At 43.7% G+C, this 25393-nt stretch overlaps 1 protein-coding gene across 4 annotated transcripts in view; it reads left to right on the top strand.

The window, feature by feature from the left end:
* The window catches only part of LOC121560717 (ubiquitin conjugation factor E4 A), a 31694-nt gene extending 10904 nt beyond the window's left edge, over positions 1-20790 (top strand). For all 4 annotated transcript variants that reach the window (XM_041873644.2, XM_041873648.2, XM_041873660.2 and 1 more), the window contains 12 exons: positions 11897-12230; positions 12369-12495; positions 13687-13994; positions 15573-15705; positions 15955-16145; positions 16283-16383; positions 16525-16638; positions 17241-17415; positions 18423-18603; positions 18918-19065; positions 19160-19317; positions 19570-20790. In XM_041873644.2, coding sequence (XP_041729578.2) covers positions 11897-12230; positions 12369-12495; positions 13687-13994; positions 15573-15705; positions 15955-16145; positions 16283-16383; positions 16525-16638; positions 17241-17415; positions 18423-18603; positions 18918-19065; positions 19160-19317; positions 19570-19705 — 2106 coding nt within the window. In that variant the 3' untranslated portion in view covers positions 19706-20790. The remainder of the gene's footprint in view (positions 1-11896; positions 12231-12368; positions 12496-13686; positions 13995-15572; positions 15706-15954; positions 16146-16282; positions 16384-16524; positions 16639-17240; positions 17416-18422; positions 18604-18917; positions 19066-19159; positions 19318-19569) is intronic.
* The last annotated feature ends 4603 nt before the right edge of the window (positions 20791-25393 follow it).

Below are 25393 nucleotides of genomic sequence, written 5' to 3'. Positions count from 1 at the left end.
ACAATGTGATTTTCTGGATTTTTGTTTTAGATTCCGTCTCTCACAGTTGAAGTGTACCTATGATAAAAATTACAGACCTCTACATGCTTTGTAAGTAGGAAAACCTGAAAAATCGTCAGTGTATCAAATACTTGTTCTCCCCACTGTAGCTTACTGCCAAAGGTCAGACAGATTCTAAGTGTCAGACACTAGCTTAGTCTGAGTCACTCTCACTCAGATATCATATGAACATTGCATAAGTCATGGCACAATATGTAGAATTGCAGAAAATTAGCTTTAAACTGCATAAACAATTGCAGGATATTACCTTTGAAATTGCAAATGTTTCTCTACACCCCATGCCAAAATGTGCAGAATTGCTGAAATGTTTACTTTAACAATACATAAACAATTATCCACTGCCAAGAAGGCAATATTTTGTTTCACCCCAAAAGGCTAGAGGTGCTTCTGCCTGATGAGCTTCCCTGAGGTTTTCCTGAACTTTTCAATACCTTTCCCATATTTAAAGCTGCAATATGTAACTTTTTGGCCTCTCCAACCAAATTCACATACATTTGGAATGTAAGTTATAGGGCCTCCCGAGTGGCGCAGCAGTCTAAGGCTGCATCGCAATGTTGTGGCGTCACTACAGCCTGGGGTTCGATAATGACTGGGAGTCCCATATGGGGGCGCACAATTGGCCCAGTGTCGTCCGGGTTTGGGGAATTGGCTGGGGGGGCTTTACTTGGCTCATCGCGCTCTAGCGACTCCTTGTGGCGGGCTGGGCGCCTGCAGACTGACTTCGGTAGTCAGTTGAACCGTGTTTCCTCCGACACATTGGTGCAGCTGTTTTCTGGGTTAAGCAGGCGGGTGTTAAGAAGCGCGGCTTGGCGGGTCATGTTTCGGAGGACGCATGACTCGACCTTCACCTCTCTCCCGAGCCCATTGGGGAGTTGCAGCGATGAGACAAGATCGTAATCATGAAATTGAGGAGAAAAAGGGGGTAATAATTACAAATAAATAAAAATAAATAATGTAAGTTATAGATCTGCCTAAGAAGCAGTAGATATGTTCTGTGTGCGCTATTTCTATGCTTCCCGATCTTACATTTATTTTTGCATCTTTTACTTTCGGTTTTGTACACCAGCTGAAAATACAATATTTTTGGTTATGGAAAATATATTTCACAGCGGTTTAGATGGTACAATGATTCTCTACACTATACTTGCTTGTTTTGTCACATAAACTGAAATTAGGCGAAATGTTAGCTAGAATTTTAGCAACCAGGAAATGGCAGAGCGATTTCTGCGTAGTGCATCTTTTAAATAAATTGAAACATATTCAAGTTATTAGCCTTATGAACATAGAAACTTGGTTGCAGTTTCTGTGCCACAACACTTACATATTTTTTTATACATCTTTAATACTGGTAATCAGAATGTGTTGTTAGGTGTGAAGTTATATGGCTACAATTTCAATAATATTTGAAGTGTGATTTTATGATTGCTTACTTAACAAAGCTATTGTTTAAAGACCCCAAAAAGCTATTGTTTACCTTATTTATATTTCTAAATAAATGTCTTTGTTCGGCCCACGGCCCACTACTCAGATTATATTTTGGCCTCCAAGCCCAAAAGTTTGAGCACCCCTGTTCTAAACACCACTTTGATAAGTTTCAGACAATAACAGGGTATCATAGCATTCAGTGGTATTTTTTACAATCTGAATTAAACAAGAAATGGTGTGCTGAAATGATCCACTGACAAGATAACATGGGGCTTTGTCCAGAGAGTACACCACAAGATCTTATAAACACACCAGTCGAACAACAAGTGTACGTTACAGTGTTGTTAAGTGATCACCTCCCGTCCAGAGTATGTGAGCGGAGTGTGCCCAATTTGACTGGAGCGCGGAGCGAGATTCCCAAAGGCTGGAGCGTCGGCCTTCTCGCCCGCTCCAATTTCGCTCCAGTAGAGCTCCAGTAGAGCTCCAGTAGCGCTCACTTCACCAGTTCAGGGCATGCCCGGCCCAGCATGCATTTGTAGTCTACTTGTGTGCTACTAATAGCCCTTTGCTTTAGCTACTGTCATGGAGTTCGCTAAATATTTTCATAAAGAAACTAATAAAACACAGAGGTGTAAAATCAAGGTGACATAACAAAGATAAGGACCAAGAGCAAGAGAGGGCGTGCAGTGATGTCGTGTCCGCAATAACATCTGCTAAACACGTGTATGTGACAAATAACATTTGATTTGATGATGGTGTACTTACTACGTGGACATGCTAAAAGAAAGGAACGAGGTGGGTAGATAACTAAGTGTGTCATTGTAGCAAAGTATATATAAACAAAAAATCTGATCTCTTTTAATATCTATACAATAGGACATAAATGATTTTGGCCCAAAAGGCCTGGCATATTCCTACTTTTAAGGAGCTTTCCGTTTTGATTGGGTTATTTTGCCTAAAAACCTTTAGGCCTACCTATTAGGGCTGTCCCCGACAACAAAAAAAATCTTGGTCGACCGAAAATCGTCTGTTCTTTCGACCAATCGATTGCTAGAAATGTTTAAACGTGTTTTTTTCCATACACTACATTTGGAAAGTATTCAGAGATCTTTTGTTACGTTACAGCCTTATTTAAAAGTTGATTAATATATATATATATATATATATATCATAAATCTACACGCAGTACCCCATAATGACAAAGCGAAAACATATACCTTATTTACATAAGTATTCAGACCCTTTGCGATGAGACTAGAAATTGAGCTCAGATGCATCCTGTTTCCATTGATCATCCTTGTGATGTTTCTACAACTTGATTGGAGTCCACCTGTGGTAAATTCAATTGATTGGACATGATTTGGAAAGGCACACACCTGTCTATATACAGTGGGGAAAAAAAGTATTTAGTCACCCACCAATTGTGCAAGTTCTCCCACTTAAAAAGATGAGAGAGGCCTGTAATATTCATCATAGGTACACGTCAACTATGACAGACAAATTCAGAAAAGAAAATCCAGAAAATCACATTGTAGGATTTTTTATGAATTTATTTGCAAATTATGGTGGAAAATAAGTATTTGGTCACCTACAAACAAGCAAGATTTCTGGCTCTCACAGACCTGTAACTTCTTCTTTAAGAGGCTCCTCTGTCCTCCACTCGTTACCTGTATTAATGGCACCTGTTTGAACTTGTTATCAGTATAAAAGACACCTGTCCACAACCTCAAACAGTCACACTCCAAACTCCACTATGGCCAAGACCAAAGAGCTGTCAAAGGACACCAGAAACAAAATTGTAGACCTGCACCAGGCTGGGAAGACTGAATCTGCAATAGGTAAGCAGCTTGGTTTGAAGAAATCAACTGTGGGAGCAATTATTAGGAAATGGAAGACATACAAGACCACTGATAATCTCCCTCGATCTGGGGCTCCACGCAAGATCTCACCCCGTGGGGTCAAAATGATCACAAGAACGGTGAGCAAAAATCCCAGAACCACACGGGGGGACCTAGTGAATGACCTGCAGAGAGCTGGGACCAAAGTAACAAAGCCTACCATCAGTAACACACTACGCCGCCAGGGACTCAAATCCTGCACTGCAAGACGTGTCCCCCTGCTTGTCCAGGCCCATCTGAAGTTTGCTAGAGTGCATTTGGATGATCCAGAAGAGGATTGGGAGAATGTCATATGGTCAGATGAAACCAAAATATAACTTTTTGGTAAAAACTCAACTCGTCATGTTTGGAGGACAAAGAATGCTGAGTTGCATCCAAAGAACACCATACCTACTGTGAAGCATGGGGGTGGAAACATCATGCTTTGGGGCTGTTTTTCTGCAAAGGGACCAGGACGACTGATCCGTGTAAAGGAAAGAATGAATGGGGCCATGTATCGTGAGATTTTGAGTGAAAACCTCCTTCCATCAGCAAGGGCATTGAAGATGAAACGTGGCTGGGTCTTTCAGCATGACAATGACCCCAAACACACCGCCCGGGCAACGAAGGAGTGGCTTCGTGAAGAAGCATTTCAAGGTCCTGGAGTGGCCTAGCCAGTCTCCAGATCTCAACCCTATAGAAAATCTTTGGAGGGAGTTGAAAGTCTGTGTTGCCCAGCGACAGCCCCAAAACATCACTGCTCTAGAGGAGATCTGCATGGAGGAATGGGCCAAAATACCAGCAACAGTGTGTGAAAACCTTGTGAAGACTTACAGAAAACGTTTGACCTGTGTCATTGTCAACAAAGGGTATATAACAAAGTATTGAGAAACTTTTGTTATTGACCAAATACTTATTTTCCACCATAATTTGCAAATAAATTCATTACAAATCCTACAATGTGATTTTCTGGATTTTTTTTTCTCATTTTGTCTGTCATAGTTGATGTGTACCTATGATGAAAATTACAGGCCTCTCTCATCTTTTTAAGTGGGAGAACTTGCACAATTGGTGGTTGACTAAATACTTTTTTTCCCCACTGTAAGGTCCCACAGTTGACAATGCATGTCAAAAACCAAGCCATGAGGTCGAAGGAATTGTCCGTAGAGCTCAGAGACAGGATTGTATCGAGGCAAAGGTCTGGGGAAGGGTACCAAATGTCTGCAGCATTGAAGGTCCCCAAGAACACAGTGGCCTCTATCATTCTTAAATGGAATAAGTTTAGAACCACCAAGACTCTTCCTAGAGCTGGCCGCCCGGCCAAACAGAGCAATCGGGGGAGAAGGGCCTTGGTTGACCAAGAACCCGATGGTCACTCTGACAGAGCTCTAGAGTTCCTCTGCGGAGATGGGAGAACTTTTATGGTAGAGTGGCCAGACGGAAGCCACTCCTCAGGAAAAGGCACATGACAGCCCGCTTGGAGTTTGCCAAAAGGCACCTAAAGACTCTCAGACCATGAGAAGGTTCACCTTCCAACAGGACAACGACCCTAAGCACACACCCAAGACAACGCAGGAGTGGCTTCGGGACAAGTCTCTGAATGTCCTTGCGTGAACCCGATCGAACATCTCTGGAGAGACCTGAAAATAGCTGTGCAGCAATGCTCCCCATCCAACCTGACAGAGCTTGAGAGGATCTGCATAGAAGAATGGGAGAAACTCCCCAAATACAGGTGTGCCATACCCAAAAAGACTTGAGGCTGTAATCGCTGCCAAAGGTGCTTCAACAAAGTACTGAGTAAAGGGTCTGAATACTTACAGTACCAGTCAAAGGTTTGGACACACCTACTCATTCAGGGTTTTTTCTTTATTTTAACTATTTTCTACATTGTAGAATAATAGTGAAGACATCAAAACTATGAAATAACACATATGGAATCATGTAGTAACCAAAGAAGTGTTAAACAAATCAAAATATATTTGATATTCTTAAAATAGCCACCCTATGCCTTGATGACAGCTTTGCACACTCTTGGCATTCTCTTAACCGGCTTCACCTGGAATGCTTTTCCAACAGTCTTGAAGGAGTTCCCACATATGCTGAGCACTTGTTAGCTGCTTTTCCTTCACTCTGCGGTCCGACTCATCCCAAACCATCTCAATTGGGTTGAGGTCAGGGGATTGAGGAGGCCAGGTCATCTGATGCAGCACTCCATCACTCTCCTTCTTGGTAAAATAGCCCTTACACAGCCTGGAGGTGTGTTGGGTCATTGTCCTGTTGAAAAACAAATGATAGTCCCACTAAGCCCAAACCAGATGGGATGGCGTATCGCTGCAGAATGCTGTGGTAGCCATGCTGGTTAAGTGTGCCTTGAATTCTAAATAAATCACAGACAGTGTCAGCAGCAAAGCACCCCCACACCATAACACCTCCTCCATGCTTTACGGTGGGAAATACACATGCAGAGATCATCCGTTCACCCACACCGCGTCTCACAAAGCCACAGCGGTTGGAACCAATAATCTCCAATTTGACTCAAGACCAAAGGACACATTTCCACTGGTCTAATGTTTATTTGGGCTGCAATTTCTGAGGATGGTAACTCTAATGAACTTATCCTCTGCAGCACAGGTAACTCTGGGTCTTCTATTCCTGTGGCGGTCCTCATGACAACCAGTTTCATCATAGCTCTTGATGGTTTTTGCGAGTTCTTGAAATGTCGAAACACACAGAGAGAGCCAAGCTAACGTTAACTAGTCACCCATGTCCCGAATTCCCTTGAACGACTCTTGTTACCAGTATGTAAAAACAAAACAAAAATAAATGTAGGTTATAACTTACCCTTAGTAGTTACTGTTAGCCAGTAAAGTGCAAAGCTAGCCACTGAATCTATTCGGCCAGTTCACGTCTAATTAGGGGGAATGGGAACTTCTATTGCCATTGCCAATTATGTAAAAATAGCCTACATAAAGCCAACAAATAAAAACATTGCAGGTAGAAAATATCCTGATTTAAAAATAAATATCCTATATATCACATTGGCTACACATTGCCTGTCTGCATCGAACTTGAAACATTGTATCAACTATTAACTTGGGTCCAGCCCAAAGCTTGTGCTAGCGAACTTGCAACATTGTATAAAATATTCTGGGCCCTCAGTTTCCCACACCAGTGAGCTTGGGACAGACACAGTTGTAGGCTATTTGTGCAAGGGATAAGAAGCAGTGCTTGACTTGGGCAAGAGCTCACCGGAGCTGAGTACCGGCACCTCAAATGTTCTACTGCGTGAGCTCCTGTACCTCTTATAGAATATTAGCTCTAAAGTATTGTGGAGCTCCTGCACCTAAATATAAACAGTGCCAGTCCCCAAAATGAGTACCGGAACCTATTTCAGTCCAAGTCGAGCACTGATAAGAAGCCTGTATTATATGATGTGTCCACTGCATCAGAGCATTACATTTTTCCCTTTTCACGCTGAGTGGTTATCGAAAAGGAGAGAGCTGGTAAGATTTTTCAAATACATTGAGGAACTATTGTAGTTCTCAATTGATGTAAAAACAGACTTTGTTTGCTTGCTGTTTGAGGTGAGGTTAAGCCAATCAGAAATACTATCAGATCCCCAAATGGGCACATTTATATGTCTACATTTGCGCGCAGACCAGGTAGCCTCATAAATGGAATTAAATAAACCAAAACGTGTTTCTCAAAAGTGTAGCATAGGTTGTGCACTCTGCAAACAATGTGTCCACTCCGACAATGAGAACAGGAAGACTGGAATAATATTGAATGCATTAAAATATATGACCGTAACCAAAGTAACAAACATTGTAGATTAGAAATTATAGGAATTAACGGTGAATGTGCTACTGGTGATATATGTAATGGGTGAGTTTGTGTTTATACAGGATGTACCGCCCCCACCTACCGTCAACCAATCATGTCAATGCGGTGCTATACAGAGCCCTCCGCATTGTTAAATAATTTGGGAGGTGCATGGCGATGTGGTACAGAGCTCGATTTGGCCACTGCATGCCTCTGGAGGCTCCGACCACATTTTCGAATCAAGCATAAATTGCTTTTAGTCTAGGACATCATTTGAGTCAATTGGAGGTGTACCTGTGGATGTATTTCAAGGCCTACCTTCAAACTCAGTGCCTCTTTGTTTGACATCATGGGAAAATCAAAATAAATCTGCCAAGACCTCGGAAAAAATTTGTAGACCTCCACAAGTCTGGTTCATCCTTGGGCGCAATTTCCAAACGCCTGAAGGTACCACGTTCATCTGTACAAACAATAGTACGCAAGTATAAACACCATGGGACCACGCAGCCGTCATACCGCTCAGGAAGGAGAGGCGTTCTGTCTCCTAGAGATGAACGTACTTTGGTGCGGAAAGTGCAAATCAATCCCAGAACAACAGCAAAGGACCTTGTGAAGATGCTGGAGGAAACGGGTACAAAGGTATTTATATCCACAGTAAAACGAGTCCTATATCGACATAACCTGAAAGGCTGCTCAGCAAAGAAGAAGCCACTGCTCCAAAACCGCCATAAAAAAGCCAGACTACGGTTTGCAACTGCACATGGAGACAAAGATCGTACTTTTTGGATAATGTCCTCTGGTCTGATGAAACAAAAATAGAACTGTTTGGCCATAATGACCATCGTTATGTTTGGAGGAAAAAGGAGGTAACTTGCAAGCCAAAGAACACCATCCCAACCGTGAAGCACGGGGGTGGCAGCATCATGCTGTGGGGGTGCTTTGCTGCAGGAGGGACTGGTGCACTTCACAAAATAGATGGCATCATGAGGAAGGAAAATTATGTGGATATATTGAAGCAACATCTCAAGACATCAGTCAGGAAGTTAAAGCTTGGTCGCAAATGGGTCTTCTAAATGGACAATGACCCCAAGCATACTTCCAAAGTTGTGGCAAAATGGCTTAAGGACAACAAAGTAAAGGTATTAGAGTGGCCGTCACAAAGCCCTGACCTCAATCCTATAGAAAATTGTGGGCAGAACTGAAAAAGCGTGTGCGAGCAAGGAGGCCTACAAACCTGACTCAGTTACACCAGCTCTGTCAGGAGGAATGAGCCAAAATTCACCCAACTTATTGTGGGAAGCTTGTGGAAGGCTACCCAAAACGTTTAACCCAAGTTAAACAATTTAAAGGCAATGCTACCGAATACTAATTGAGTGTATGTAAACTTCTGACCCACTGGGAATGTGATGAAAGAATAAAAGCTGAAATAAATCATTCTCTCTACTATTATTCTGACATTTCACATTCTTAAAATAAAGTGGTGATCCTAACTGACCTAAGACAGGGAATTTTTACTAGGATTAAATGTCAGGAATTGTTTAAATGTATTTGGCTAAGGTGTATGTAAACTTCCGACTTCAACTGTGTATACAGTGAGGGAAAAAAGTATTTGATCCCCTGCTGATTTTGTACGTTTGCCCACTGACAAAGAAATGATCAGTCTATAATTTGAATGATATGTTTATTTGAACAGTGAGAGACAGAATAACAAAAATTTTATAAATTGATTTCCATTTTAATGATGGAAATAAGTATTTGACCCCTCTGCAAAACATGACTTAGTACTTGGTGGCAAAACCCTTGTTGGCAATCACAGAGGTCAGACGTTTCTTGTAGTTGGCCACCAGGTTTGCACACATCTCAGGAGGGATTTTGTTCCACTCCTCTTTGCAGATCTTCTTCAAGTCATTAAGGTTTCGAGGCTGACGTTTGGCAACTCAAACCTTCAGCTCCCTCCACATATTTTCTATGGGATAAAGGTCTGGAGACTGGCTAGGCCACTCCAGGACCTTAATGTGCTTCTTCTTGAGCCACTCCTTTGTTGCCTTGGCCGTGTGTTTTGGGTCATTGTCATGCTGGAATACCCATCCATGACCCATTTTCAATGCCCTGGCTGAGGGAAGGAGGTTCTCACCCAAGATTTGACGGTACATGGCCCCGTCCATCGTCCCTTTTGATGCGGTGAAGTTGTCCTGTCCCCTTAGCAGAAAAACACCCCCAAAGCATAATGTTTCCACCTCCATGTTTGACGGTGGGGATGGTGTTCTTGGGGTCATAGGCAGCATTCCTCCTCCTCCAAACACAGCGAGTTGAGTTGAGACCAAAATCGAGGTCTTTGGGATCATCTGACCACAACACTTTCACTCAGTTCTCCTCTGAATCATTCAGATGAATCATTCATTGGCAAACTTCAGACGGGCCTGTATATGTGCTTTCTTGAGCAGGGGGACCTTGCGGGCGCTGCAGAATTTCAGTCCTTCACGGCGTAGTGTGTTGCCAATTGTTTTCTTGGTGACTATGGTCCCAGCTGCCTAGAGATCATTGACAAGATCCTCCCATGTAGTTCTTGGCTGATTCCGTTCTCATGATCATTGCAACTCCACGAGGTGAGATCTTGCATGGAGCCCCAGTTCGTGGGAGATTGACAGTTCTTTTGTGTTTCTTCCTTTTGCGAATAATTGCACCAACTGTTGTCACCTTCTCACCATGCTGTTTGGCGATGGTCTTGTAGCCCATTCCAGCCTTGTGTAGGTCTACAATCTTGTCCCTGACATCCTTGGAGAGCTCTTTGGTCTTGGCCATGGTGGAGAGTTTGGAATCTGATTGATTGATTGCTTCTGTGGACAGGTGTCTTTTTATACAGGTAACAAACGGAGATTAGGAGCACTCCCTTTAAGAGTGTGCTCCTAATCAGCTCGTTACCTGTATAAAAGACACCTGGGAGCCAGAAATCTTTCTGATTGAGAGGGGGTCAAATACTTATTTCCCTCATTAAAATGCAAATCAATTTATAAAATTTTTGAAATTCGTTTTTCTGGATTTTGTTGTTGTTATTCTGTCTCTCACTGTTCAAATAAACCTACCATTAAAAGTATAGACTGATCATTTATTTGTCAGTGGGCAAACGTACAAAATCAGCAGGGGATCAAATACTTTTTTAGTCAGCCACCAATTGTGCAAGTTCTCCCACTTAAAAAGATGTGAGAGGCCTGTAGTTTTCATCATAGGTACATGTCAACTATGACAGACAAAATGAGGAAAACATTTCCAGAAAATCACATTGTAGGATTTTTAATGAATTTATTTGCAAATTATGGTGGAAAATAAGTATTTGGGCACCTACAAACAAGCAAGATTTCTGGCTCTCACAGACCTGTAACTTCTTCTTTAAGAGGCTCCTCTGTCCTCCACCCGTTACCTGTATTAATGGCACCTGTTTGAACTTGTTATCAGTATAAAAGACACCTGTCCACAACCTCAAACAGTCACACTCCAAACTCCACTATGGCCAAGACCAAAGAGCTGTCAAAGGACACCAGAAACACAATTGTAGACCTGCACCAGGCTGGGAAGACTGAATCTGCAATAGGTAAGCAGCTTGGTTTGAAGAAATCAACTGTGGGAGCAATTATTAAGAAATGGAAGACATACAAGACCACTGATAATCTCCCTCGATCTGGGGCTCCACGCAAGATCTCACCCCGTGGGGTCAAAATGATCACAAGAACGGTGAGCAAAAATCCCAGAACCACACGGGGGGACCTAGTAAATGACCTGCAGAGAGCTGGGACCAAAGTAACAAAGCCTACCATCAGTAACACACTACGCCGCCAGGGACTCAAATCCTGCAGTGCCAGACGTGTCCCCTTGCTTAAGCCAGTACATGTCCAGGCCCGTCTGAAGTTTGCTAGAGTGCATTTGGATGATCCAGAAGAGGATTGGGAGAATGTCATATGGTCAGATGAAACCAAAATAGAACTTTTTGGTAAAAACTCAACTCGTCGTGTTTGGAGGACAAAGAATGCTGAGTTGCATCCAAAGAACACCATACCTACTGTGAAGCATGGGGGTGGAAACATCATGCTTTGGGGCTGTTTTTCTGCAAAGGGACCAGGACGACTGATCCGTGTAAAGGAAAGAATGAATGGGGCCATGTATCGTGAGATTTTGAGTGAAAACCTCCTTCCATCAGCAAGGGCATTGAAGATAAAATGTGGCTGGGTCTTTCAGCCTATTGTGTCGCACTCGCAAGTGCTTCACAATGTATTTCTTTGTAGGCTAAAGCCTTGAAATCATATAGCCTAAATAATTCATTTTCGTTCCTTTTTAGGCTCCCTGTCTGGCTCCTGACCTATTTAGTGTTTACATGCTGTTTAATATTACATGTAGCCTATTTGAAATGATGAGCGCTTCTAAAATACTTTTCTTTCAAAACATATGGTTTGGTTTTAATACTTCAAAACCAAATGGTAGGTCCAGGTAGTCACAAAAATAGATGGGTGTTGATTAAATTGTGATTTTTAGTGAATGGAGCAGATTTGGAGCGGCATTTTTTTATTTTTTTTCCTGTGAGCGCGGAGTGGTTTTTAGTGGAGCGGTTGGAAAGGACTAGGAGTGCCGGTGCGCACGCTTTCCGACCGCTCAACTCCGCTTACATACTCTGCTCCCGTCTAGTTATTGACGTATCCTATCCTGCTCTCCTTTCCTCCCAGTTCATGGGCCAGTTCCATGACAAGCTGCATCAGCTCCTGAAGAACCTGCTGCAGCAGTCGGGTGAGACGCGCCACCTGCTGCTCTCCTGGCTGGGTGGCTGCCTGCAGGCCAACGCCGGGCGCACCAAGATCTGGGCCAACCAGATGCCTGAGATCTTCTTCCAGATGTATGCCTCAGACGCCTTCTTCCTCAACCTGGGCGCCGCACTGCTCAAGCTGTGCCAGCCCTTCTGCCGGCCGCGCTCACCCAAGCTACTCACCTTCAACCCTACCTACTGCGCGCTCAAGGAGCTCAGCGAGGAGGAGCGGCGCAACCGCAATGTGCACGCCAGAGGTGTGTGTGCATACTTTTATATGAGTGCATGTGTGCGTGCATGTGTGTCTGGGTCGTTGGATGTCCTTTTTACATAGTTGATTCTCTATTTTATGTTAGTAAATATGAATCTATCGTAATTTTCTCATTGATCATTAGGTCTGGACAAAGAGACGTGTCTCGTCCCCCTCCCCCCCCAGCAGTCGGTGGAGTATGCCCAGTCATACAGCCTCCTTACTGAGAACCTCATCCTCACCCAGATGACCCTGCACCTGGGCTTCCACAGGTAACTAACTGGCCCTGTTCAGAAGGGTGCAACGTTACAGATCATTCAGATAGAATAACAATTATAGGATAGATATGATTGTCTTTCACGTAGAATAGGGAATCATGTCAGGTCTATTCAATGCATTTCTATCTGCAAATTTGTGAACATATCGCCTAACTGAATATACCCCTGACCTAGCAATGCTGTATCCATATGATGAGCATTAGTATGTCATCTCAGGGTTTTGGGTTTGTGCATGAAGAAAGTTCTACTTACCATGTTAGTACACAATACTTTTGGTGCTGTTTTTTCTGACCCAGATTAAGCCTGTTTCTTGACACACACGAAAAAACTCTCAGTGGTTCTCCATTGAGCATGGGTTTAAGTCCAGGAGTATGCTCGATCTGTGCCCGGCAACCTGGCCCTTGGAGTAGAGTTGTGATAACGTCTCAGTGTTATCCTTCATAACAGCTGAGCCATATGTACTAGGGGTGTAACGATTCGTTTTAACAACGATTCGATTTGTATCACGATTCGTGGTTGTCGATACGATTCAAGGACGATATTGGTTCATTTAGAACGATACGATCCGAAACGATTCAGTGACTTGAAATCGATTCAGTAACCTTTTAGCCAAAAATTCAACCAGTGTGACTGAAATAAATACCTGGATACTGGACAGTGCAGGTGAAGTTTCCTAGATTCCTGTTTCTTGTAAGGACCGCAATGGTGGCTTGATAATTTCTCGCTCGTCGGCTTCTCCTCTGTCGTCCGCCATGCTATGTTTTGTTGTCTTTGCGCCTTTGCGCTGCTGCTGGCGCGGGGCGATGACGTCACGGATAGGCAGACTGAATCGAGTAATGTTTAAAGCCTTTATCATTAAAAGTGCTAAGAAAAAACATCCATATAAAGTCTGACGTGCTTAAATCAAATGGGTTATTTCCTAGTATCGATACAATCGATTTATTACATTTTAAAACGATGTTAGATTGATATGTTGTCCAAAAGGCCAACTCGCCGAGCACAGATCGATGTAGTTGGATCATAGGAATATAAATCGATACATCGATGTAGTAGATGGATCGTTACACCCCTAATATGTACTGTATCTAACGTTGTGAACTGGACCTTGACAAATTCCAATTGTTCGCTGTAACATATGGTTAAGAAAGTTTTATTGTATTGTGTATTCTCCTTTCCTCTCCCTAGACTCCATGAGCAGATGGTGAAGATGAACCAGTCGCTCCACCGGCTGCAGGGTACGTGGCGGGAGGCCCAGCTCACGGGCGGCCCGGCGGCCGAGCAGCTCCGCGAGCAGTTTGAGCGCCTAATGACGGTCTACCTGTCGACCAAGGCAGCAGCCACTCAGCCGGGCATGCTGCAGTGCTGCCTCAACCTGCAGGCGTCCAGCGCCACACTCCTAGTTCAACTGGGCCTCAGCAACCAGGGGCCCGAGCACATCCAGCTCTCCTTCCCCCTGCCGCCGCTACACAACAGCCTGCTCTGTCACATGCCAGGTAGCTGCCCCTCCCTCCCTCTGTCAGTTTACTTTTAATTTTTTTGCAGGGAGACTTAGTCAGGGCATTTAACTAAGGTAGGAAAGACAACCAAGTATCACAGTCATTGCAGGTAAAACTGTCCGTCAACCTTGCTTGTTTACTTACTTAGTTAGACCAGTCGGCCGATGAGGAGCAAAGGCCGTCAACAACTCAACTTTTGGCAGTTTTTTCAATGTTGCGCCATCAACCATGACATCACGTTTTCAGTCATTTGACAGATGCTCTTATGCTGACTTGCAGTCAGTGCGTACAATAGAGGTGCTAAATCAGTGGTTTTCAACCGGTGCGCCGTGGCACACTGGTGTGCCTTGAGGAACTCTCAGGTGTGCCGCAAATGTTTTCCTAATCTTGATAATTGTTTTGAACACTCACTTATAAACATGACCTGTGGAATGGGTGCACCAGTGCCGCTCAGATATTGCATTGAATGGCACATGGTTTCATCTGTATCGTTGTTTCAAGTCCAGTTCACTCAGGCTGTTGTTACATTTATATCATTTGAGGGGCACGCATCACGAGCAAAGTAATTTGTATCATTTGACTTCGCCTGTGAAAACCATTAGCACAGGCAAGTCTGATTAGGCTTAGCTGTGCCACAGCCTCTGCCATAGAAACAAACTGAACATGGCTTTGTGGCCGTGGTTGCACCTTTTACAATGCAGAAAACCGCTCATTAAAAGCTCAATCCGTTCAAAACGGAGCTACACTTTTTATTTATTTCCTGCACAGATTGCGGGACGCTCTTAAAGTTGGACACAAATGAATCATCATTATTTTTATTTTTTTAAATATTTGTTGTATCTTTTTATATATTTTTTTGTCATTTCAATTTTTTGTCATTTAGCAGACGCTCTTATCCAGAGCGACTTACAGGAGCAATTAGGGTTAAGTGCCTTGCTCAAGGGCACATCGACAGATTTTTCACCTAGTCAGCTCGGGGATTAGAACCTTTCGGTTACTGGCACAACGCTCTTAACCACTAAGCTACCTGCCGCCTAGTAAGGAACTATGCAAACTATGAAAATAGTTCAAATAAACCCGATTTAATCTATAAAAAAAAATTGTGACAGAAAATAGATTCTTTGCAGTAAGGATCAGATAAGATGGAGGTCATTACCACTAAATTAATTAATATGGACATTTTAGGTGTGCAACAATTTTTTATCCCATCAAGATGTGCCACGCTTCATAAAAGGTTGGGAACCACTGTGCTAAATAACAGCAAAATTAATAATAATTTGCACAAGTCCCAATGACAGTGCTATAAAAGAGTTGTGAGTGAGAGAATAACACATAAGTAGAGAGCAGAGGAGGCTGGTGGGAGTAGCTATAGTAGGACGGGCTCATTGTAATTGCTGGAATGGAATTAATGGAAACATCAAACACATGGAAACAACATGTTTGACTCCATTCCAGCCATTAAAAAGAGCACATCCTCCTATAGCCTCTCCCACCAGCCTCCTCTGGTAGAGAGTGTATTTAAAGGGTGGCTACTAAGAGGGGTTGGTTATCAAAATGATTCTTGTACGTCTGCAGAGTTCTTTGCAGAGAACTTGGGAGATTTCTTTGTCTTCCTCCGCCGCTTTGCCGACGAGGTCCTGGAGTCTTCTGCCGAGAGCTTGGAGCAGGTCCTCAACTTCATCACTGTGTTCATGGGAAACGTGGAGAGGTAGGGGAGAGAGGGGGAGGACTTGAGTTCACCCCACACACACACACACACAGTACCAGGCCACATGTTTACACCTCTGTGCATAATATTCATGTATCCTGGTACATATAAAATCCTGAGGTCTGTTTATCTCAATTGTGGATCCCCATTGGCTGTTACAACAATCACTCTTCTGGATGTGATATTCCTAAGGGGTTTATGCGTCTACCGTTCAGAGTCATCTGTTTTACTCTTTACCCATGTACCCAGGATGAAGAACCCTCATTTGCGGGCGAAGCTGGCAGAGGTGCTGGAGGCGGTGATGCCCCACATGGAACCGGCATCGTCCGGCACGGCCCAGCCAATCATGTTCCAGCGTCAAAGGGTCTTCTGCTCCTACCGCCACGCCCCTCACCTGGCCGAGGCGCTCATCGCTGTGTTTGTGGACATTGAGTTCACTGGTGGGTTTAGTGTGTGAGCAAGTGTGTGTGTGTGTGTCTTGCTCGCATGGGTTTGTGTGTGCTAGAATCTAAACCTTTGTGATGAAGCTCAAGTGCATGCATGATGTGACTTGTATGTTATTGACGTTTCTCCTCAGGTGACCCTCACCAGTTTGAACAGAAGTTCAACTACAGGAGACCTATGTATCCCATCCTCAGGTACATGTGGGGGAAGGAGAGCTACAGGGAGAGCATTAAGGCAAGCTTGTCTCCCTTTTTGTCTTAGTTATTTAGATGGTATCACATGTAGAGTCATCCTTATTGAAGACAGCAGAACACACACGGCTATTGATTTTCAGTTCTGCACCAAAATGCTTACGTGGCATGTTGTTGACTTCAGAGTCTTGCTGTTTATGCATCCGAGAACCTCGAGGCCATGAATCCTCCACTTTTCCTGCGGTATCTGAATCTCCTGATGAACGACGCCATCTTCCTGCTCGACGAAGCTATACAGGTGAGAAACTGTCAGCATTTAGCTCTCGTTTGAATGAAAAGGACATTCCTAGCATTGACTTATATTGACATATCCATCTCAGTAGTGGCTGGTGCCCCTTTAAATCGGCGGACGTGCTCTTTGTAATGGCTGGAATGGAATCAACAAACTGTATTAAACACATGGTCCCAGTCTGACTGTTACGATGAGTCATGCTCATCTCACCAGCCTCTACTCATCAATCTTTTTTATACATTCTTTGGGACATAAAAGACCGTAAGAACACGAGAAAATCAGCCCCAATTGGTTTTCATTTTGGAAATCTGGTCCAAAGTATTCCCACGCATAATAGAGAGATACTGTATATGTGATGGTATACAAATGTAAGCAAGGTTTGAAATGATTATGTTTTAATAAAATATGATGTCTGTTTGGGCTTCTTGCAGTCAATTTGCAGTCTACAAATTATTTATAATTATGTTCCGGCCGCCTGACCAACCGCTCAAGAAGAAATTGGCCCGCGGCTGAATCTAGCTGATATTCCCTGGTTTACATGAAGATCCTACATTTAAACTGTCAGATTTTCTCACTACTTCTCTCTGTACTGGTCCTTGTCGTGGTAGTACCTGAGCAAGATCAAGCTTCTGCAGCTGGAGAAGGACCATGGCGAGTGGGTGGGCCTGGCTCCTGATGCCCTCAGGGAGAAGGAGTCCAGTCTGCAGATGTTGGGACAGCTGGCACGCTTCCATAACATCATGTCCAACGAGACCATCGGCACTCTGGCTTTCCTCACATCAGGTTAGTTGGAGAGGGAGGATGAATGGATAACAATGAATGGATAATGTCTTGGACATACGTCTCTATCTAGAGCTACACAAACTATGGGTGTTTATGTATATTTTTTTTACATTTACATTACATTTTAGTCATTTAGCAGACGCTCTTATCCAGAGCGACTTACAGTTAGTGAGTGCATACATTATTATTTTTTATATACTGGCCCCCCGTGGGGAAGCGAATCCACAACCCTGGCGTTGCAAACGCCATGCTCTACCAACTGAGCTACATCCCTGCCGGCCATTCCCTCCCCTTCCCTGGACGACGCTGGGCCAATTGTGCGCCGCCCCATGGGTCTCCCGGTCGCGGCCGGCTACGACAGAGCCTGGATTCGAACCAGGATCTCTAGTGGCACAGCTAGCACTGCGATGCAGTGCCTTAGACCACTGCGCCACTCGGGAGCATTTTTAGACATCATTGTCCAGTTCATTGAGTTAGTGAAACCATAAGCAGAATTAAGAGATTGCCCTGTTAAAGGTAAATGGCAATAATTTATATTTGATGGCACTGTGTTGTACACTGAGGATACAAAACATTAGGAACACCTTTTGCCCTCAGAACAGCCTCAATTTGTCAGGGCATGGACTCTACAAGGTGTCTAAAGCGTTCCACAGGGATGCTGGCCCATGTTGACTCCAATGCTTCCCACAGTTGTGTCAAGTTGGATTGATGTCCTTTGGGTGGTGGACTATTATTGATACACACGGGAAACTGTTGAGCGTGAAAAACCCAGCAGCGTTGCAGTTCTAGACACAATCAAACCGGTGCGCCTGGCACCTACTACCATACCCCATTCAAAGGCACTTAAATATTTTGTCTTGCCCATTCACCCTTTCAATGGCACACATACACAATCAACTGGATTCAGTCTGTCATGGAAAGAGCAGGTGTTTCTAATGTTTTGTACACTCTGTGTAAATGAGTATATTAAAACTCCTACTCGCTTCTCCCTCTCCATGATATCCCAGAGATCAAGGGTATTTTTGTGCACCCTTTCATGGCCGAGAGGATCATCTCCATGCTCAACCACTTCCTGCAGCACCTGGTCGGCCCCAAGATGGGCGCCCTGAAGGTGAAAGACTTCAGCGAATTTGACTTCAAGCCCCAACAACTGGTCTCCGATATCTGCACCATCTACCTTAACCTGGGGTACGTTTCAAAACGACAATATTTCAAGGCTAATACAAGACTCAGAAGTTTTTTGGGTTGAAATTCGCTTGCTTTTTCCATCCGTACTTCAGACCTGTATTTGAAGTCGTTCAAATATTTTGAGTGTTTGCCTGGAGTGCCAGGTGGGTGGTGTTTGCATGTTTTGGATGGTTATATTGTGCCAGGCAAGCACAGTCAAGCATAACTAAATTAGTTGAATGTTTTTTTGAAGTACCATTTGAATCCATGTGTGGCAAATATGGTGGCTATTTGGTTTCTAGCGACTCTAACAATGTCGGTTTTCTCTTCGGCAGTGATGAAGATCATTTCTGTGCCACTGTCCCAAAAGACGGGCGCTCCTACTCTCCCACGCTCTTCTCTCAGACTGTCCGAGTCCTGAAGAAGATCAACAAGCCCGGAGAAGTTATTGTGGGTTTCAGTCTCCTTGCTGACAAAATAAAGGTTAGATCTGTATAAAATCACATTATACTGTACCACTATGCCCTCTCCATACCATAACCCTAAACAAATAACTACTGCCTGTCTCCTGTCTTAGTCTCATGCAGACCGGCAGCTGCAGGATGAGGAAACGTACGCGGACGCCCCAGACGAGTTCCTGGACCCCATTATGTCCACGCTGATGCTCGACCCTGTGCTGCTCCCCTCCTCCAATGTCACGGTCGATCGCTCGACCATAGCACGGCACTTACTTAGGTGAGTGATTCCCTTAGTAGTAGTATGTCTACGTGCTGCTGGTTTATTCCAGGGACCGTATGCATCAAGCATCTCAGAATAGGAATGCTGATCTAAGATCTGGTCCCCACCTGTCCATGTAGTCTTATTCATTGTAATCTAAAATACAAAGTTGATCCTAAAGCAGCAGTCTTACTCTGAGCGGCTTGAAACATGCGGCCCGAGATCAAGTTTTTTGTACGGTATTGAGTATCAATCTAAATTTCCCTACAGTGATCAGACAGACCCGTTCAACCGCAGCCCCCTCACCATGGACCAGATCCGGCCCAACGAGGAGCTGAAGCAACAGATCTTACAGTGGCTGGCCCAGCATAAGCAGGATCAGCTGCAGATGGGCCCTAGTGGCTAGCCCTGGGATCTTCTCAAACAAACTATGACTGTACCATACCTTCCCTCACTACCTAGACAGTAGTATGCTCCACTTTGACTCATCCATGTGTGCTTGCCTTTAAGCTTTGGACTTCAAACCACGTGAGCGACTGGTATCTCCCTCTCATGCAGCGCACATGTCACTCAAATACCCTCACTGGTCAGTGGAAGATCCCAGGTCTCAAAAACTGTCAAGAGAGCAGGTAGTGGTGCATTTGAAAACCGAGTTGCACTGCTACATTCATATGCCCTATGGTGGTTTTAGAATTCTGCCCCCTGCTTCAGAGAATATACTGTTTACCATCAGTGGTTGCAGTCTGCTCAGAACCACTGGTCTTACTGGACAATAGTCGTTTAGCAATTCCTAAATGATCATCAGCTCTGCCAAATGTTTTATATTTTAAAAGTAGGCAAAGTATACTGAAAACCTGGACTTCAGAACAAGGAAATGTCATATGTCTTATTAATTGCCCCTTGTCTCTATAGTAACCATAAGGTATATATGCACCATCCATCTATGAACCTAAACAAGATTATCGAATGTTATTTAGCATTTACCATTGAAATAATGTCTTATGCTAGCATATAATGCCCATGTAATAAAATGTGGGCAAACCAATCTTCATTTAAAGAATCGGTGCCTAAAACCACCAGCCTTGCTTTAATTTCATCGACCAGACATTTTTCAAGTTATTATTTTGTGTCTTCGTTGCATTTATGGAATTAAATGTGCCGTCAATGGATATGTCTTATATCCTAAACAAGAGATGGTATAGACAGTGGAGGAGTTGGGGTGTCACTTGCTTTGGTTATTTACAAAGCAGTTTGTAACTTGTGTGAGTTGCTCTTGTTTGGAATTTGAGACTTTTAATTCAAAGTGAAGTGTGATTTGCTGAAGAAATTAGTAGAACATGTGGCAAAGAATACCCATTTGATGATGTATGTTGCATATCTACTAACTTGATGATTACCGGGGTGAAATTGTAATGCAATATTTTAACTGTGAAAATGTATTTTGAATGTACAGTATGACTAATAAATAAAAAGCTTTGATGTGTTACAGTATCAAGCTTGCAACAAATGTTTGCATTACTTCTTCCAGTACCCTAATAACAGGCAATAACCAAGTATGGTTATTAATTGGTAGCTGTTTGTATGCAAACAGTCACTCATTTATTCCCAATACTCATTCATTTAGTACTAAAGTTACCATAACATAATGATAATTTAATGTTATTAGGCACTGAACAAGAAAGTGCTTCCAAATTAACACTATCCAATTACACTGAACAAAAATATAAACACAACATGGTCAATGTTTTATGAGATGAAATAAAAGATCCCAGAAATGTTCCATAAAAACAAAAAGCCTTTCTCTCAAATTTTGTCCCCGTTAGTGAGCATTTCTCCTTTGAATGTTCAATTCTCTACCATAAACTGCCTCCAACGTCGTTTTAGAGAATTTGGCAGTATGTCCAACCGGCCTCACAACCGCAGACCACGTGTAACCATGCCAGCCCAGGACCTCCACATCCGGCTTCTTCACCTGCGGGATCGTCTGAGACCAGCCACCTGGACAGCTGATGAAACTGTGGGTTTACACAACTGAAGAATTATGCACAAACTGTCAGAAACCGTCACAGGGAAGCTCATCTGCGTGCTCGTTGTCCTCACCAGGGTCTTGACCTGACTGCAGTTTGGCGTCATAACTGACTTCAGTGGGCTCACGTTTGATGGCCACTGGCACGCTGGAGAAGTTTGCTCTTCACGTATGAATCCCGGTTTCAACTGTACAGGACATATGGCAGACTGCGTGTATGGCGGCGTGTGGGCGAGCGGTCTGCTGATAACGTCATGAACAGAGTGCCCCATGGTGGGGGTGGGGTTATGGTATGGGATGGCGTAAACTACGGACAATGAACACAATTGCATTTTATCAATGGCATTTTGAATGCACAGAGATACCGTGATGATGTTCTGAGGCTCTTTGTCGTGCCATTCATCCGCTGCCATCACCTCATGTTTCAGCATGATAATGCACGGCCCCATGTCACAAGGATCTGTACACAATCCCTGGAAGCTGAAAATGTCCCAGTTCTTCCATGGCCTGCATACTCACCAGACATGTCACCATTGAGCATGTTTGGGATGCTCTGGATTTACGTGTACGACAGCGTGTTCCAGTTCCCGCCAATATCCTGCAACTTCGCACAGCCATTGAAGAGGAGTGGGACAACATCAAACAGGCCACAATCAATCAGCCTGATCAACTCTATGCGAATGAGATGTGTCACGCTGCATGAGGCAAATGGTGGTCACACCAGATACTGACTGGTTTTCTGACCCATGCCCCTACCTTTTTTTTAAAGGTATCTGTGACCAACAGATGCATATCTGTATTCCATGTCATGTGAAATCCATAGATTAGGGGCTAATGAATTTGATTAAATTGACTGATTTCCTTATATGAACTGTAACTCAGTAAAATCTTTAAAATTGTTGCATGTTGCGATTTATATTTTTGTTCAGTGTAGCTAAGGACAGCCATTGAGTAATTTGGTTGGTCAAGTAGACGCTTCACCACACACTTTTTTTTATTGGTCAACCGTATCCGAATAAAAATTGGAATAGAAAAACAACTGTCGACCAATAAAAAAAGTGTGTTGAAGCTTGTACTTAACCAACCAAATTACTCCTTTTATCATGAGTCTTGTCATTTTACACATATCACTATTACCTGTTTCATGTCATACTGTAGCTCAGCTGGTAGAGCACGGCGCTTGTAACGCCAAGGTAGTGGGTTCGATCCCCGGGACCACCCATACACAAAAATGTATGCACGCATGACTGTAAGTCGCTTTGGATAAAAGCGTCTGCTAAATGGCGTATTATTATTTATTATTACCTTGGTATTAAGCATTTTCTCAGGCCCAATGGGAAATCAACACTGAACAGTGTGGGTCACTTTCAGGTTCCAGCAAACAGTATCGGGGTGATTTCAATTGTTTAAGATCATATCGAACTCTACAAGGCAACAGTAAACATGTTGTCCCCCACGAAAGATGCAGCGCCCCCCTTGGGCAAATCAGTGTAATTTTGTAAATGAAGGATCTTTATGAAAAGACACATTCACTCAAGTTTCCTCAAAATGGGGCTAGTGGTGTCTGAGACATCGTGTGTGACTAACGTATATCCAGTTGATTACTATAACGCCCCCCTGGGCCAATCAGTGTACTTTTGTAAATGCCGGAACTCTCTGGCAAGACTCATCATTCACCCAAATTTGGTCATAATCGGGCCAGTGGTGTCTGAGATATTGCGTGGGTTAGCTAGACTCATATCCCTGAGCATGTGTGCCAAATGTCATCACTCTAAGTCAAACAAATCAAGAGCTATAAACATGTGCCCGTTATAGTGCCACGGGGAGGTCCATATTAATGTTGAGTCTTGACAGTATTAAATTGTTTTTTTTCCTCATCAATCTACACACAATATCCCATAATGACAAAGCAAAAACAGGTTTTAGACATTTTTGCAAATTTATAAAAAATACTAAACTTAGGAAGAGTCTTGGTGGTTCCAAACTTCTTCCATTTAAGAATGATGGAGGCCACTGTGTTCTTGGGGCCCTTCAACGCTGCAGACATTTTTTTGGTACCCTTCCCCATATCTGTGCCTCGACACCATCTTGTCTCGGAGCTCTCCGGACAATTCCTTCGACCTCATGGCTTGGTTTTTGCTCTGACATGCACTGTCGACTTTGGGACCTTATATAGAAAGGTGTGTGCCTTTACAAATAATAATAAAAATAAGCCATTTAGCAGACGCTTTTATCCAAAGCGACTTACAGTCATGTGTGCATACATTTTTACGTATGGGTGGTCCCGGGGATCGAACCCACTACCCTGGCGTTACAAGCGCCATGCTCTACCAATTGAGCTACAGAGGACCAAATCATGTCCAATCAATTGAATTTACCGCAGGTGGATTCCAATGAAGTTGTAGAAACAGCTCAAGGATGATCAATGGAAACAGGATGCACCTGAGCTCAATTTCGAGTCTGGTAGCAAAGGGTCTGAATACTTACGTAAATAAGGAATTACAACAACAACAAAAATATATATACAGTGGGGATAACAAGTATTTGATACACTGCCGATTTTGCAGGTTTTCCTACTTACAAAGCATGTAGAGGTCTGTAATTTTTATCATAGGTACACTTCAACTGTTAGAGACGGAATCGAAAACAAAAATCAAGAAAATCACATTGTATGATTTTTAAGTAATTAATTTGCATTTTATTGCATGGCATGAGTATTTGATCACCTACCAACCAGTAAGAATTCCGGCTCTCATTGACCTGTTAGTTTTTCTTTAAGAAGCCCTCCTGTTCTCCACTCATTACCTGTATTAACTGCACCTGTTTGAACTCGTTACCTGTATAAAAGACACCTGTCCACACATTCAATCAACCAGACTCCAACCTCTCCACAATGGCCAAGACCAGAGAGCTGTGTAAGGACATCAGGGATAAAATTGTAGACCTGCACAAGGCTGGGATGGGCTACAGGACAATAGGCAAACAGCTTGGTGAGAAGGCAATAACTTTTGGCGCAATTATTAGAAAATGGAAGAAGTTCAAGATGACGGTCAATCACCCTCGGTCTGGGGCTCCATGCAAGATCTCACCTCGTGGGGCATCAATGATCATGAGGAAAGTGAGGGATCAGCCCAGAACTACACGGCAGGACCTGGTCAATGACCTGAAGAGAGCTGGGACCACAGTCTCAAAGAAAAGCATTAGTAACACACTACGCCGTCATGGATTAAAATCCTGCAGCGCACGCAAGGTCCCCCTGCTCAAGCCAGCGCATGTCCAGGCCCGTCTAAAGTTTGCCAATGACCATCTGGATGATCCAGAGGAGGAATGGGAGAAGGTCATGTGGTCTGATGAGACAGAAATATAGATTTTTGGTCTAAACTCCACTCGCTGTGTTTGGAGGAAGAAGAAGGATGAGGACAACCCCAAGAACACCATCCCAACCGTGAAGCATGGAGGTGGAAACATCATTCTTTGGGGATGCTTTTCTGCAAAGGGGACAGGACGAGCTGTGTAAGGACATCAGGGATAAAATTGTAGACCTGCACAAGGCTGGGATGGGCTACAGGACAATAGGCAAACAGCTTGGTGAGAAGGCAATAACTGTTGCCGCAATTATTAGAAAATGGAAGAAGTTCAAGATGACGGTCAATCACTCTCGGTCTGGGGCTCCATGCAAGATCTCACCTCGTGGGGCATCAATGATCATGAGGAAAGTGAGGGATCAGCCCAGAACTACACGGCAGGACCTGGTCAATGACCTGAAGAGAGCTGGGACCACAGTCTCAAAGAAAACCATTAGTAACACACTACGCCGTCATGGATTAAAATCCTGCAGCGCACGCAAGGTCCCCCTGCTCAAGCCAGCGCATGTCCAGGCCCGTCTGAAGTTTGCCAATGACCATCTGGATGATCCAGAGGAGGAATGGGAGAAGGTCATGTGGTCTGATGAGACAGAAATATAGCTTTTTGGTCTAAACTCCACTCGCTGTGTTTGGAGGAAGAAGTAGGATGAGGACAACCCCAAGAACACCATCCCAACCGTGAAGCATGGAGGTGGAAACATCA

Source organism: Coregonus clupeaformis, chromosome 5 (assembly GCF_020615455.1).
Source record: "Coregonus clupeaformis isolate EN_2021a chromosome 5, ASM2061545v1, whole genome shotgun sequence".
In the NCBI taxonomy this organism is placed as follows: domain Eukaryota; kingdom Metazoa; phylum Chordata; class Actinopteri; order Salmoniformes; family Salmonidae; genus Coregonus; species Coregonus clupeaformis.
The sequence above is the reverse complement of the archived record's forward strand: the minus strand, read 5'-3'. Positions and strand labels throughout refer to the sequence as shown.